The sequence below is a fragment of the Taeniopygia guttata genome, chromosome 1A, assembly GCF_048771995.1.
Source record: "Taeniopygia guttata chromosome 1A, bTaeGut7.mat, whole genome shotgun sequence".
Lineage (NCBI taxonomy): Eukaryota > Metazoa > Chordata > Aves > Passeriformes > Estrildidae > Taeniopygia > Taeniopygia guttata.
The window spans coordinates 26,326,223-26,342,999 of NC_133025.1; the positions used below are offsets into that span (position 1 = coordinate 26,326,223).

Consider the following 16,777-nt stretch of genomic DNA (forward strand, 5'->3'; position numbering starts at 1 on the left):
AAATCTCTCCCTTAGGTACCAGTATTTTATTTGTTGTGTTTGCCACTGCCAGATGTAGGAAGCTGGGTGGAGGAACCCTTCAGACTTGTAATTCACTATGGTCATTCTTATTTGAGAAACCTTCTGTATGACTTTATTATAATTTAAGAAAACTACATTGTTATGGCAGACAAAATTTTGTTAAGGACTTAGATGCCAAGTTTAGAAAAGAAAGGTCATGGTGAGCTATCCTGATCAACTACTTATGTTTTGCTATCTTTTGCTTCCTTATGATTTTGAATAATTTATTATGAGCTTCATGGATTTTTAAAATTATCTTATAGATGTGCTTCATGTGTTGAGTACAGAAATGTAGCTTGAAACTATGACAAAGGTGGTTACCAGTGAAGCAGCCTGAGAGCTGCTGAGTGTATGCCAGAATTAAGGCTGTCTGTGCAGCTCGAGCTGGTTTTCCTTGCATGGCTGTACCACAGCACAGCACCAGTTTGCATCACACTTAGCATTTTACAGCACTGGGGGTTCAAGGCACTCTCTCACACAAATATTTTCTGCAGTGATGTTTTTTCATCCACAGGTTCTTAGCTGGATGTGTAGAGGAACACACAACAGAAAAAATACTGTACAATTTGACTTAAGTCTCCTGTTTTATGGGAACTCATATGGCAGAGGCAGAAGTAGGATATGGTTGTCTGGGGTAAACTTAGCTTAGCACGAAAAGTACTTTAGTACTTTATTGTTATTTTTTGCCTTATGTACAACCTATAAAATCTGCAATAAAGTAAGTCGAGTAGGGAGCTTCTTTCTCCAATGCAGTACATCTCCAGAACATGGCCCATCTTTGTGCTGACTCACTCATGCAAAGTGGTCCTGTGAGTGTCAACATAAACTGTGAATACTAACTTGGAAATCAATAATACATATGCTCAGTTAGCCAAACTGAATTGTTGTAGCCAGCAGTAATTTATGGTGTTTTGTAATTTACCAAAGTCTGACTTTCCAATAAAAATATTAATTTAATATTATTTTAGTGTACTGTTTCTGAGGGATTTCTGAAATCAAAGTTAAAAAAATTATATTCCTAGATAATGTCTACTTATTAATGTAAATATTACTACACAACTCTCAGTAGAAACCAACAACCAGTTTGATTCCTGCCAAACCAAAAACTAAATAAAATTTAAAAAATGAAAAACATTGCATTTTTAAATTGCTTGTTATGGTCAGCTGGTAAGGCTCAGCTATCAGGGATTTATTTCTCTATGGAAGGAGTGGATTCTATTAAGCACATATCTGCCTCCCTGTTTTCCTCCCAGCCCTGATCTCTTTTGGACTGTGTCCACAGTCTTGTTGTCTTTCCTCTTTCACTACTGCTGTTCGTCATCCCCCAGTCCTTGTTCCTTTTTTCAGACAGCAGTCATTGAGGGTTTCTGCTTAGCAGTATGGCAGACTGGGGCTAAGCAGGAAATGGTTACTTAATTTCTGTCTCCTTTGTATTTTCAGACTCCAAGAGAAGTCCCAGTAACTCCACTTTAAATATTGTGTGTAAATGTCAAGCTATTTTTGTTATAGCTGTAATAGTAACTCTGTCAAAAACCACCACTACCATCTGCCTAATACTCAGAATAAATCAATTAACCATTAGAAAGGTGCCTCTCAAGAAAAGCATTCACATCTCTGTGCACTTTGTCTGTTGGATGTGTTTGGTGTTGATAAGTGCCATGCTGTAATTTGTCTTGCAGAAGCTGCCTACACACTGCTGCTGTACGACGAGCTGCTGGAGTGGTCTGATCGGCCGCTCAGGGAATTCCTCAACTACCCCATGCAAACAGAGTGGCAGCGTAAGGAGTGTCTCCATCTGACCATCATTCAAAACTTTGATAGGGGAAAGGTAAAATAGTCATGTTTTACTGAGTGGATCTGGGAAGGGTAATTTATTCATTTTAGCGTATTAGTTCCAGGGTTGCACTTTTTTTTTGTATTGAGGGGAAGTGTTTGTCCTTGCTTGGTAAAGCAGGTACTTAACGATGCAGTATGTTTCTTCTAGTATGTTTCTTCTAATCCTATGGTTGTATCCTAGAAATCCCCCACTTACATATGAGAATAATTTTCACTTGCATAGCAATTTGCTTTGTAACTGTCAAAGCACTTTATAAGAGGTGGTATCATTTTTCCCCATTTTAAAGGTGGTGAAAAATGAGCCTTATAAAGCTAAAGAAATTCACTTAGTGAACAAGTGAGGATTGTAAAGGTTATGTTTACACCTTACAATACCATGTTGTATCTCTTAAAAACTAAGAATTAATTTCTTTGGGGGATCACAGTTCATTGTCATTACTGCAAATGCCTATTCTGAATTAAGCAAATGTAGTTATCTTGTTGTCTAAAATTCTATATACGCATAGTGCTCTGATTCATCTTATTGACAAACAAGCAATACATTACAATTTTGTATAGCTAGTGTAAAATCCATGTAAGCCTAATAAATCCAGTAAGTCTAATAAATGTAATCAACTGGATGTTGATTATATTTTTCAAACAATTATGTAATTATATTATATAGTTTAACTTACATGATGCAATGAAGTACTTGTACAACCTAAAAAAAAATAAGGAAGATGTATTAAAAGTACAATTTTAAAAAGTAAAAATCATACTGTGTTGAATCCATCTCATGTAGTGTCAAAAGAGTTGTCCATCACTCTTGCAATGACTTACATTTTGTGCATAGAGCAAAAAGAATAATTTATTAAATTTCTCTAATATATATTTTTAATATATTTTTAATTCTTCAAAGAATTCATCAGTATTACTCAGAAGCTATCATCATGTTTAGTGGACAGTTTGTTCAAACATTTTCAGTAATAACAAGACTTAGTATAGATAGAACAGACCACTGATAAATCACTAATTGCCAAACATTTGCTTTGAATTACTGAACACTCTTTATTTGCTTGCAGTGTTGGGAAAATGGCATTATCTTATGCAGGAAAATTGCAGAACAATATGAGAGCTACTATGACTACAGAAACCTCAGCAAGATGAGGGTAATGTACATTAATACTTTTCATCAATCAGGAATCCAAAAGCTTTTTAATTTAGGTTATAAAATATTACTGAGGAAATTAAATTTGCCACAGAATGGTCCTTAGGTTTGGTTTGCACTCTTATTTTTACCCTGAAGTTTTTTTTCTGCAATAAGGATTATAGAAAAGGAGTATGAGCTTTTTGAAGAAAAATGAGAAAATCCTGTCTACATAGAGCAGTTTGGGTTGGAAGCCTTAGAGATGATCTAGTTCCAGCCTCCCTGCTAGACACCTTCCACTAGACTAGGTTGCTTTATTTCATTACAAAATTAGTGTTCTTACAATATTTGTACCTGTACAGCATCCTTTTTGTGTACATGCTTATGCAGAAAAATAATAATACAAATTCACTTTCTTTAGTTTCCTACAGTTTATCCAGGGAATGTGCTGCATACGGTCTTTCACTAGGAGGAGCAGCATATCTTGGTAGTTGTAATTGCAAGCAAAGCCACAGGCAATGCACACCTTTACTTTTTTTTAATGTACTGCTTAAAAATATGGTCTGTTTAATATTACATAGTAAAAATTAATATTTTCTGGTACAGTCTTCTTGGTTTTTTTTTTTCATTTTAGAACTCTAAACATTGTTTCTCATTCATTCAGATAGTGTATTTTAAAAATTATTGAGTCTTCTTTTCTTACCTGCTTCTGATGGATTCAATTTTGTATTACAACTCCCCTTTTAAATTTCCTGTACATGTAGAATGCTTGCTACTGGGACTGAGTGAAGTCCCTTTAATCCAGAGCTGCTTAACAACATTATGCAAAATTTTCAACACATAGCTGTGGCAGGACTCTGTTATCTGCTTATTCCATATATATTTTGATATGTCAATGGCAGAATCCTATAAGCAAAAGCAAACTGACTATCATCATGTTAATAAAATGATTAGTTTATGCATGTTTAATTAATTATACTGTGTTTTGTATTTGAAATATTATTTTCCTGTATCTGTGCCACCGATGTTAATCCAAAAACGGAGGTGTGGGGATTTCTCATAGCAGTATAATTAGGCAGCTATTGATATCATATGCATACTAAATAGCTGTCTGTGTTACCTAAAATAGGGCTAAGACTGTGTTTGGCTTTTTCCACAGTATTAAATACTTTGCTGAAAATATCATCAGAAAACATGGACTTTGGTATTAAGATCTCCTCGTGTCAGTGTTATGAGTGAAATAAAAACCAGATGCATTGATCAAAAATTATGCTAATTACTATTGGGACATTTTAAAAGAGCTCATATTTGATGCTTAAATCATTGGAATTTGGTATGATTTGGACACAACAGCCTTGAATATGGAAATTAGACTTTGCTGATTTAACTGACCACATTACTGCCATGTGTTTGGGTGATTAGCAGATTACTGGGTCATAGGTTTCAAACTGTCTTTCTATTTTACCCCTTTAATATCGGTACTTCATATTTTAAAGGATTTATTTTTTAATTCTTGGAAATTTTCAGATCCCTGAGAGGTATAATTACTTAATCTGATGCAGTCAGAAACTTCTGGATGTCCTAGTTGTTGCTCAGAGATATATTGCAATTCCATAACCCCAGAGGTGAAAGACATTCCCTTTTGTGATAGCTTATGGTAAAAATACACTTTCAAAAAAGACTAATTGCATTTATTCTCAATCTCACACAGATGATGGAAGCATCTTTGTATGACAAAATTATGGATCAACAGCGCCTGGAGCCAGAATTTTTCAGGGTTGGATTCTATGGGAAAAAGTTCCCATTCTTCTTGAGGGTAAGTGAAATGAAAATAAGCAGAATGGAGTAATGCTGTCATTCATAATCACTTTTACTGTGTTAAAATTTGTTCATATTATATGCAAGTTCTTATCCTGTGAGAAATTCTTTACCTTCATGTTTCATGGTTAAGAAAAGGTCCTGACTAATGAAAAGGCAAATTCTAGGCTTCTAGAGTCCCACAGAAACACAATATTGATGTTTATATTGGAAACCATGCACCTACATTGTTCCACAGACCAATGGTTCATGGTAGTTTGTTCCCTTTCTCCTGTTCTGTTCCTACTGGTGGGTACTCAGGGAAAGGCTGTCAGAAGTAGTATCCATTGGTAGTGGGATAATCAGCAATTTAGCATTTAAGCAATTACATTCCAAAGTTCCTTTTTTCTAATAACTTAGAAATTCCACATGCTGAATTTCATTGATTATTAATGTACTAAAACTGACAAATAATAAGGTTGTTACTCTTGATCATTAATTTGGAATTCTGAAGTTACTAAAGTGCCCTTGAAAATGTTAGTGGTGTTTACACTGTGTCCCTGTTCCACAGTCTGCAGTAGTTTAGCTGCATTGACTTTCCTTGGGAAGAGGACAGAATTCATCTTATTCATGGAGCAGCTGCAATCATAACCCAAGTTCCTCTTCCTATGGTAATTAAAATAAGTGATGAAGGAGCCTCCTATGTGGTGGAGGCCTAAAAAGCCTAATTTGTCTTTGCCTTAGTCGTGGGGAAAATGACTATTTCAAACTGGTAAATACAGCATGAAACTCTCCCTTTTAAAGGTAATACTCAAAAAGAGTCTGATGGAAAGATAGTTCTTGATATTACCTAATATTCATCTGAAGATAACTTCTGTATAAACCAATTCGAAAATATTAATCAGAAAGTTAACTGATGGAGTAAAAACCTTTCAAATCTTCGGTCTTTCACTGCTTAGGCATCTTATGAATTTTTCAAGGTAAACATACACAGCACATATTTATGCCTGCAACACCAACAAGGACAGACTTAATACATTTGATTTTAATTTTTATGGCAAAGCAGTTTGTAAATCTGGCTGTGTTTGCTGTAGAAGATATAAATATTAAACTTCATAATAAAGCTTTTGAATTTTAATTTGTAGTTGAATAATTATACAATTACAGGAGTTTTTTTTGTGCAATTCCCATGAAAGTCTCAATTCTCAGGATTCAATGCCAGGAGCATTCTTTTACTTTGTGTTGTAAAAACTGGATCATATTAATTTTCCAGGCTGATAATTGATCAGCATTTACAGGGTAAGGCAAATTGAATACCTTTATAATTTTCTTATGCAATGTTTTTCTTCAGAATTATATAACATCAGAAAAAAGTTTCTTAGTTCCACATGGAAGTGACTTTGAACCCATTTCCTTGTCTTATCTGTTTGTTGGGTTATATTTCTGTTACATATTTTATACAGTCTGATATATCATGTTAATTGCATACTTTAATCCACGAAGAAAAATTTCTCCCTTCAGATTTTTATCAAACTTCGAAGTGCAATTACATTTTTCCAGACTTCTGAATAAAATATAACTTATATGATAAAATGTCCTTCTAAGTAATCTGTTCTTTCTGTATTCCTTATTTTTATTCTTGCCTTTTGTTTCTTATTTTTTCCCTTCTTTAAATGATGCAAAGGTTGCCTGGAAAATTTATATTTAAGAGCGTGTGTTTGGATCCTACTTATTTTCATGCAACTTGCTCTTGCTTTTTGTTTTCTTATTCCGCTCAGAATAAGGAATTTGTTTGCCGAGGACATGACTATGAAAGGCTGGAGGCCTTCCAGCAGCGAATGTTGAATGAGTTCCCACATGCCATTGCTATGCAACATGCTAATCAGCCAGATGAGACCATCTTTCAGGCAGAAGCACAGTGTATCCACATAATCACAAAGCCATACTCTGCACTTACATTTTCTATGCTTTTAAAAAACGTAGGTACACCTACAGCCAATTTTGATCACATGGTGCCTCCACTGAAATAAATGGTAGGTGAGAATTTCCCTGCATTTTGTCCCTAGTTCACTCTCTTATGTTTAGAATTTCCTTGTGTAATTTTGGTTCTATTTAAGAATTCCATGACATGTTATTGACATTATTTCTTTAGCTAAAAATAGAACTATCACCACTGTGATAATGGTGTAGCAGTTCAAGGTACAGTAATTTGACTTCTTACAATGCAACATTAGATTAGCATGGCATGACATATTATGTAAGAATATATTTAATTAAATCCCTTTACTTTATGTACTATTTCATGTAAGTAGCTCTATTTCAAAAAAAAAAGACAAAACTTTCAACAAAACAGTACAAAGAAATCTCAAATAATAAAAAAAATCTCTGGTTCCTTTCACAAACCATTAATAGTATAAAAGCATTTCATGAGACACAGTTTTTAAAGGATTTTTCTTCTGTAATGCTTCAGGAGTCAATATGCTTTGCTAATTTGAATAAAGTGGGATAGCCTTAACTCTTTACGTATAGATTTGCAGATTTATGCAGTGACACCAATTCCAGAAAACCAGGAAGTTTTGCAGAGAGATGGCATTCCTGATAATATCAAGAGCTTTTACAAAGTAAATCACATCTGGCGATTCCGATATGACAGACCATTTCACAAAGGGACCAAGGACAAGGAAAATGAATTCAAGGTAAAGTATCATGCCTTTTCCTGATCTACTGGACCTATGGATTTTTTTGTTAAATCAACAAAGGTTGCATTATTGAAATATCGTCTTCATTTGCATTATTCAGCTGAATGTAGTACATCAAATTCTCTAGATGAGATGGTATTTCAGGTTTGACTATTTCTCTTCTTATTTTTAATAAAATAGTATTAAAAATATATGGGAGATGCAGAGGTCTTGCTGTATATGTGACTAAAATTGAAAAAAAATCTTCTTTTTCTGCATCGTGATGTATAGAAGGCAGAACTGGATAGAGCAGTCTCAGAAAAGTTTCTTAGGCAGATAGGAAAACATTTTTAAGGAGGTAGTCTGGGGTATGGATAGGATTGCCAAAAGCCATTCTTCTCTAGAGCAAGGGAAAGTCAGTTTTGACTGAACTGCAGCATAATGACCTGTTCCTGTGATATCAAGACTGAAAACTACCTCTGAACTTAGAGATTGTCTCAGGGAAAAGCAATAGTTCCTTCCCTAATAGGTAAATCCCTTCTGTTCCTTCTATTAAAAATGTCACAGAGAAAATTCATCTTTTGGTGTAATTTTAATTCTGACCCACTAGAAGCACATCCTGATGCCTGAATATATTTGGTAGTCAGACAGACAAAAAGAGTTATCCCATAATAATTTTGTTATAAATTTAGATTTAAAAACTTTAAGGATAATAAATTAGCTAAATTGAGTCACTGTTGTCTTCTGATGTACGTTTGAGCTTTGTTTTAACTGTACAGCTTACATAAATATTTTGTGTAAGCACTATCCTGTGTGTTGATTTGTCATTTTACAAACCTCTTGCACAAAGTATTTACCAGTAGTATATTTGAGTATCCCATCAGCTATGCATTCTGGAATCTTGAATAGGGCTTCTCAAAGGATAACTGATCATGCTCTCTCCTCTGTAAATTGTTCTACTTTGGAACTCTTGTTCTTCTCTGATGTTAGATCAGAAAAGAAATATTAAAGTACCAATGCAGGTGTGAGTGACTTTTGGAGATTTGGGGACAACATATAATAAAATTTGAGAGTGAAGAATCAGCAGAAATTACTAATTAGTAGTAGGACTTAGAAAGTAAGGAGAAAAGTGAGTGTCATTGACTTACGGTATAGACATTTCAGTAGGAATTTGGATGTTAGTATTTTTTTAATGTATACTCTTTAGTGAAGGTGTTCATAAAGGAAACTGGTAATAATTAAGGAAGAGAGAGTCAAATAAGGAAATAAATTACTTTTATATATTTTAGAGTCTATGGGTAGAGAGAACCACACTGATCTTGGTGCAGAGTTTGCCTGGAATATCTCGTTGGTTTGAAGTAGAAAAACGTGAAGTGGTGAGTATGAGACTCATGTCATATTGTGGGTTGGTTTACTTCCTTAATCTTATGTTATTTGATGAGCTGCTTTAAGATTTATTACACATATGTAATTTCTTTGACCAAGGTCTCAAGGTGGCTACAACAAAATTATTTACAAAGGATATCGAGTTGTCTAATTTCTCTTGTCTTGAAAAGTATTTTTAAGAACTACCCTTAGGATTCATTCAAACAGCTGAGGGAAAAAATGTTGAGAATAATAGCAGACACCCAAAGGCAACATTTAGTGTCAGTAAATTACTTCCTTAAAACTCAGCATCACGTAACATTTGATACTTAAAATATCTATAGCTTAATGTATCCTTCAGTGTCCTTGAAAAGTAAACATTCTTCAAATTCCTGTACTATAAAAAATGCTACGAGCTTCTGAACAGAACCTGTAGGAATAGGATCAAATTTACCAGTCTGTTATTGACACATTGGAAGTTCTTCTCCTTGCTCGTTCTTTTACTTAAAAAAATCCTTAAATAGATTCCAGATAGATTTGGATGAGTGCTCATCCTGTAAATAGCTCTAAATAATTGGTCAATTGCTGAGCCCTGGAGTGCAGATAGCATCTGTAACTATTTTCCTTCTTGTCAAAGCTAGTCTTAGACTAATCCCATTAAATATAAGGATACCATACTACAATCTATTTTCTCTAAAACTCTGTGTTTTTCTTTTATAATAGCAGGAAAATGTAACCATCTTGATATTCTCCTGTAGAAAACCAAAGATGGAGTTTAGTAAAATCAAAAAGTGTGTGACATGAGAAATTTTGTTAGTTGACTCCTGCTGAGTCTTTACTAGGTTAGTATGACCACTGATATGAAGACCTTCAGTTTGCTATAATTTTTACCATTACAGTCACCATTTCCAAAAGTAAATTGTAATAATTTTTCCTGGGAACATATGAGGTCATGACTCAGATTTGCACTTGTATATTTTGGTAAATTATAGTAGCTGCAAGCCTGTACTCTTCCCAACACTCAGCATTTGGTTTTTCTGGCAGTTCACACTATCTGTGGAAGAACTTCCCCACCCTTGAGAGTAAAGAGGCACATCCTGCTCAGGGTTGCCTTTGACTATAACTTGATCATCATTTTAGTTCAAAACTTGCATCCTGATCCATAAAGTCTTGTTGGTGACTTCACTTTGGATGGGGAAACTAACTCACCAATACTTCAGCTCTGCTCTGTACCCTTAAACTGATGAAGCTCCCTGTCCCCAAACCTCTTTTAAGTAATTACCAAAGACGGTTTAATCCTGAATTCTAGGCGTTCCACCACTGGCTGAAAATATGTTCATGTTTTGCAGCAAGGGCTGGGTCATCTCTCAAGCTCAGATAGTGAATCTACAAAAGAGTGACAGTTGTTTATTTTGTTCATTGATTACATGAAAAAATTAAATCTCTCCCCCAGCTGAGAAGTACTTTCTTTATCAAACTACCCTAGGACATAGAATAATATAGTTTTATGTTAAGAAATAAAAAATTATCTGCAATATATTTAATCTTTCAACTGAAGATTAAGTTGTTTGCAATGTTTCTCACTCATATTTCAGGTGGAAATGAGTCCCCTTGAGAATGCAATTGAAGTTTTAGAAAATAAGAACCAGCAGTTAAGAACACTGATTAGTCAGTGTCAAACTCGACAGATGCAGAACATTAACCCTCTCACAATGTGTCTAAATGGGGTCATTGATGCAGCAGTTAATGGTGGAGTTGCTAGATACCAAGAGGTAAGCAATTTACTTTCTGTTTATTAAAAATCCAATCTCTTTCCCTGTACAGATGCAGCTCCTCTGTATGAATTAAAGGCAGAAATTACTGTATAAATAGTAGTTATAACTGTATTGCAGTTTTGGGTTAGGTAATGGTAATGACGTGGTTTATTGAAATAACCATCTTGCTGCAGATAGTACCATAAACTTAACTCCAGTGATGACTCAAATCACAATTACGCTGCATTCTTCAGTGATTTGATTGGAAATTTTCAATTAACTGGTTAATTGTAAGTAAATTATTATAATACATTCCCTATTCAGGGATTGGAGATACTTCTGGCCAACTAGCAAATTTACTTTTTTGCGCTGACATTCTAGTTTCTATATGCATATGTTTTTATATTTATATTTACATTTATATTTATACACATAAATTCTCAACAAGAAGTTAATTATCTTGAAGAATCATAATTTTCTTGATCCTTCTTGTATCTCTTTTCAAAGTTTTTAAGAAAAGTTTTTTTGGGGGCAGGAGGGAAAGGCATTTTAAAATAAATACAATTTTAAAATGCCTAGGACTGGATTTGTTTCTATCAGTTGTTCCTCATTATTATAATTTCTGAATCATCTTAGGAGAACCTTAAATGTTTGGGATGCTCTATTTATACAAAATTCTGTGGAATTTTGAAATTTCAGTATAAAGAAAGGGTTGGGGTTTATTTGCAACTCAACTTGATTTTTCTCTTTCTCCTAATTGTCTTATGAAATACTTGAGTCTGCTGGTTTTTCCTTTGAAAATGTCAAATTCAATAACATTCTGTCCACTTGTCTCAGAGGCTGAGAGATTCAGTGTTCACTCAACAGTGTTAAATTTTGGTAAAACTGCATCTTAATTAAACTCCAAGAAATTGAGTCCGGTATAGTATTAGAATCTGTCATCAAAACTGCAGTGTTACAAAAATTGTGAGACTGAAGCAAAACAGTAACATTTTTTATGTTTCCTAACTGCTTTTAGACAACAACAAAACTGTTTAGCATAGTGGAGCACCATGAAGGGATTCCCTGGAGAAATACAGTCATGTCAGAACTATGTCTGGTTTGAATTAGCAGTGTCAGAGCTAGCTCAGTGTCTCTGCACAACTTCCATTCTTCACAAGCACATCAAAAGTTCTAGCTTGCTTCTTATTGTTGCCCTTGGCTGTAATTCTTTATCTCTTACACAGTGTTCATGTTTCGATTCTCTTCTGCCCTCTGTCTCTCACTATATTAAAATAGGACTTTTCAGCAATTTGTTTTGTAAATATCAAAACTGTTAGCAATAATTGTGAGGTTTTTTTTTTCCATTTCTCTCTAATTCTTCTCTTTGCATGTCCATTTTTCAGTCTTTATGTGTCTACCTGTTGTTTTGCCAGTTCTTATCTTCTACCTTTCTTGCTATCCTGTTTTGTGTAAATGCTTTTCCCTGTTTGACCTGCTTTTCCCTTCTGCCCTGTACGAAGCTCAAAGTTCAGTCAGTCTTGGAGCATTTGGTCGTGAGGTAAGAATGACCATGTCTTTACCATTATCTTCCTTCTTTTCAGGCAACTTCCAAGTTTTAAGAAGTGGCCTTTGACCATCTGCTGCCTTCTTCGTTTTGTCTTCCTTCTTCCCTCTTTTTTATCTTTAAATTTTTTTCCTGTATTTTTTTTCTTCTCTGATGGGGAAGAAACTCTCTCTAATTATTCAGCACCTTCTTATTTCAAATGTTAAACCTATCCATTCATTATTGGCTATATTTTTTTGCCAATGGTCTCCACAAATGACTGTATGATTAATTACTTATTTACCATATATTATGAATTATTGCAGTTCAAAGGAACTTAAAAAACATTTGAAAATGTTATCTAGAAACTTGTTTTTTAAAAAAGATAAATAAAAGTGTTGTGTTTTTACTTACTTTGTTTTACTTTGTAATTTTATTCTGTTTAGGCATTCTTTGTCAAAGAATACATCTTGAACCATCCAGAAGATGGAGAGAAGATCACGCGCTTAAGAGAACTTACGCTCGAGCAGGTAAAGTGGGGAGAAGACTGAAAAGATAGCCTGTTCAGCAGTTCTAGCTAAAAATGTCCCCAAATAAAATAAAAAATACCAGAGGTTAATAATTGCCCTGTGGTCTTCAGTGTTTTCTGAGTTAGACTCCAAGTAGAGAGTAACTGTCTATACAAGCCGGTTTCTGGGCGATGCTAATATATTTTCTTAGTTGTTTCTATCATCAACTTAATCACTTCAAACTGTTTCGTGTAAAATAAAAGTTGAGTGAGAGGCCTGTCTTGTCATGCTCATATACAAATATTTGCACAAAACATTTTATCACTACTACAGAATAAACACTATTTCATTGAAACATTTGATGACTTTAGCATATATTTATATTTTACCAATATTACAGAAAATATTTTCACTACAAGGACAAAAAAGCTTTCAAAATCTTATTGCAATCAAAGATATCTAGTAGCAGTTTGCAAAGTAGGTAGGCAGTAAAATAAATACAAAGTGATCAAATTGAGCATATGAATATTCTGTGCATTATATGTTTTTTGCATCATTTATAAGCCAATGACCTACCAGCCTCAAATATGAAGTGTTTCCATTTGAAAATGCTGAATATTTTTTAATCAAAGATCTTACTAATATTTCAGCTTTTTAAACTGGCATTTATCTATTTTTGTTCTTTGCAGTATGTTGAAGTTTCAAATTTTATTGCCAGCTTGGAATAAAAAGGGTCACAGTATTGGAATTTGGCAAGATGGAAATTCCATTTTTCATCAGCATTGTGGGATCTTTTGGTCAGATCAGCCAAGTGACAAGTCCTCAGACCGTACAAATCAGAATAGATTCACTGAGCTCACTTTAATTTCTGGAGACAATGTGTAGTAATTGACATTGTAATTTAACTTTTTCAAGCTATAGTTAATTTCACTAATGTTTGCAATGTAAAACTGGAGTTAATAACTTCTTGGACCAAAAATGTGGGTTCCAAGCAATAGCAGTTCAACCCTCAGCTGACTTAATGCACCCACAGCTGATTTAATGCAGAGCATTCGGAAGGGCTGGCTTGGCTGTGTGTGTGAATGGATGTGCTGCAGTCCTGACCCCAGGTCAGGGATGCTGTACAGCTGCACGCCTGATCGCAGGCTGCCTGAAAACATCAGCCAGGAACTCTCATCCAAAGATATTACAGCACACCCTAGCTATTTTGTTTTTAAATCTGACTTTATCTGATTTCTTGTGTAACTAATTCAATATTTTGAATGCATGTGACCAAATTTGAGCAAGATTAAAGTTTTAGCACTGTAATTCTGAAGCATGTCATGCCTTGTGTCAAGGATATACATCAGGCCACCACTTATGGAGGTCTCTGGGGAGTTGAAATAGGATACTGGACCACAGACTTCATTGCCAATATATTACAGAGCCTCTGGATGGTCAAATGGATTTGACCGTTGCTGTTGTTTCATGCTTTTTACAACTGTTCTTGTAGAAAATGGCTTTTATTTAGGGTTTAGAACTGCTCCTTTGTAAAATTGGCATTAAATTAGAATTTTTCACTATGTTATCCATTGTGTTATTTAATATTACTGTTGAATTTGCATAGGTGAAACCTTTAGGAAAGTTAAATGGGAAGAGGTGGTTAAATCCTCTTGCATGCTTTTGGTCCTAGGCCTTTTCTTGTTGCAGGTCTTTCTGAGATTTAGACAGGTGTTTTTAAGGCAATGTGCATATTGTTGGTTTGGTGGGGTTTTTTTTTTTGGTGTCCTAATCGATGATGAGAGCTTAAAAACAAATGGATCAAAAATTTTTTTCCCTTTCTGCAGGCTCAGATTCTAGAATTTGGCTTGGCAGTACATGAGAAGGTGGTGCCACAAGACATGAGGCCATTGCACAAAAAGCTGGTGGATCAGTTCTTTGTGATGAAGTCAAGCTTGGGAATACAGGTACTCACGTGAGCAGGTGCATGGACAGAACAGAAAAGTGTTCAGCCTCATTAAGGGTTGGTACATTTTCCCAAGCAACAGACAGTGACATCTTTTGGTTGTTTGTCCCCATTACAGCTTTTTGCAGTACCACAAAGCAAAGACAAACATAAACTTCCCATACCATGCAGAGAAAAGTAGTCATATTTTACTATGTAGTAGTCATATTTTACTAATAGTAACATCTTACTATCATTAGTGAAAAGTTAAAATATTTTTCTTTTTAGTGATTAAGCTGATCCAAAATGCCATTTAACTACATTTATGTGTAGTTATCTACATATCTGTATCTTAAAAAATATTTAAGATATAATGTTAATTTAAATTAATCTTCTTTTAATAACTCTCCAGGAATTTTCTGCCTGTGTACAAGCTAGCCCTGTTCATTTCCCAAATGGAAGTCCTCGTGTATGCCGGAATTCCATACCTGTTTCTATGAGCCCTGATGCTGCCAGGGTAATACCACGACGCAGGCAAGTTAAATATTAGCAATGACATATTTTTGCTACCCATGGAAGATGAGCCATAAATACTTGTATTGTGTGCATGCTTTCTTGTATGGTCTTATGGTCTGGCTGAAGTGTGCTCAGCCTTGAATAGCTGGTATATGTATTCTCTCTCCTTCTTTCTCTCTGTCTCCCCTCCTCCAATTAAAGATTAATAAACATGTTCTGTTCTCACATGAGAAATTATAACTGACAATTAGAGTTAACCATTTTATATTTCACTATTCTTATAATAGCCCCTTGAGTTACCCAGCTGTCAATCGGTATTCTTCTTCATCACTGTCATCCCAAGCTTCTGCTGAAGTCAGCAACATCACTGGGCAGTCGGAAAGCTCAGATGAAGTTTTTAACATGCAGGTATAATTTATTGTCATTCTTCAAACTGTACAGAATCTTTCTTACAAGGCTATTTACTAATTAATACTTCTATTATTTCATTCAGAAATCTCATAACTATTCCTGATGCTTCTTTAAAAAACAAATCTTTAAATGAGATGTTAAACTCATTCACTTAGAAATAACTTTTATGTAACTGTTTTCTCTTATTTAAATTGGAGCATTAATTTTTTACAAATATAGTAAGTAGCAATAGACTATGATGCAAAGTCATCTGACTGTGCATAGACCTTTTTGTCCAGCTGTCACGTTGTGATGTATTATTTTACTGTATGAATTATGTTTGTATTTATTTAGTATTTGGCTACATCTTTGTGTAGTTAGATTAATATTCCTTATACTGATTTTCTATTTTGAATTACTGATAAACTACTCCAAGTAGTTAAAAGTTCTTTGTTCTAGTGAAAAGTATGCCATAAATTTTTATGATTTCCAAAACAGTAAATGTGATCTGGTAACAAAAACATCTCTTCTACCCACAGCCTAGTCCATCTACCTCAAGCTTGAGTTCTACTCATTCTGCTTCACCTAACGTGACCAGCTCTGCTCCATCCAGTGCCAGAGGTCAGTGCTGTCTGCTGTGGTAAACCATATTAAATGACTAGTGATGCGTTACACAGCTGAATTTCTCAATTATGTCACTGGTCAGACATCATATTTAGCCAGTTTCTTGGGGAATCTGAATTATTAGAGACAGAGGATTTTTTTGTCATAAGCATAGAATTGAAATGTCTTGACTTTCACTGCATTAATTTAATCACTAGACACGTTTATATTCTAGCTTCTCCTCTGTTGTCTGACAAACATAAGCATTCCCGAGAAAACTCTTGCCTGTCTCCCAGAGAGAGGCCCTGCAGTGCCATCTACCCTACTCCTTTGGAAACTTCTCAGGTAAGAAGTTTGCTGGGACTCCTTGGAGCACAGATAGCTAAGAAGACAATAAAGGTGCATATTGAACTTTGAGCAGATTCAGTGCCTGTTCACTGTTGTAACTTCTCAAAGGGTTTTTTATGGTTTTATAAGCAAATACTCTAAAATATTTTAGATGTAAGAGATGTGAATAGAATACATAGTGCTTGGTCACCTTTCTGCTTGATTTCTTTAGGTGTAAGTCTGTTTCTTTATGTTTACTTACTGAAGTGAGAGAGAGATGCAGAGACTTACCGGATGACACAACCTCCTTGTGTGGAACAACAAGCATTTGTTCAATACAGGGAAGAAGACAAAGAATTAAAAACTC

The 16,777-nt window shown here is 34.6% G+C and overlaps 1 protein-coding gene across 5 annotated transcripts in view; it reads left to right on the forward strand.

Moving 5' to 3' along the window:
- Positions 1 to 16,777, forward strand: part of DOCK4 (dedicator of cytokinesis 4) — a 221,673-nt gene that overhangs the window by 192,193 nt on the left and 12,703 nt on the right. For all 5 annotated transcript variants that reach the window (XM_041713768.2, XM_041713769.2, XM_041713766.2 and 2 more), the window contains 13 exons: positions 1,740 to 1,888; positions 2,958 to 3,044; positions 4,734 to 4,838; positions 6,598 to 6,739; positions 7,349 to 7,515; positions 8,787 to 8,873; positions 10,458 to 10,634; positions 12,588 to 12,671; positions 14,477 to 14,596; positions 14,987 to 15,108; positions 15,378 to 15,498; positions 16,020 to 16,101; positions 16,319 to 16,428. In XM_041713768.2, coding sequence (XP_041569702.2) covers positions 1,740 to 1,888; positions 2,958 to 3,044; positions 4,734 to 4,838; positions 6,598 to 6,739; positions 7,349 to 7,515; positions 8,787 to 8,873; positions 10,458 to 10,634; positions 12,588 to 12,671; positions 14,477 to 14,596; positions 14,987 to 15,108; positions 15,378 to 15,498; positions 16,020 to 16,101; positions 16,319 to 16,428 — 1,553 coding nt within the window. The remainder of the gene's footprint in view (positions 1 to 1,739; positions 1,889 to 2,957; positions 3,045 to 4,733; positions 4,839 to 6,597; positions 6,740 to 7,348; positions 7,516 to 8,786; positions 8,874 to 10,457; positions 10,635 to 12,587; positions 12,672 to 14,476; positions 14,597 to 14,986; positions 15,109 to 15,377; positions 15,499 to 16,019; positions 16,102 to 16,318; positions 16,429 to 16,777) is intronic.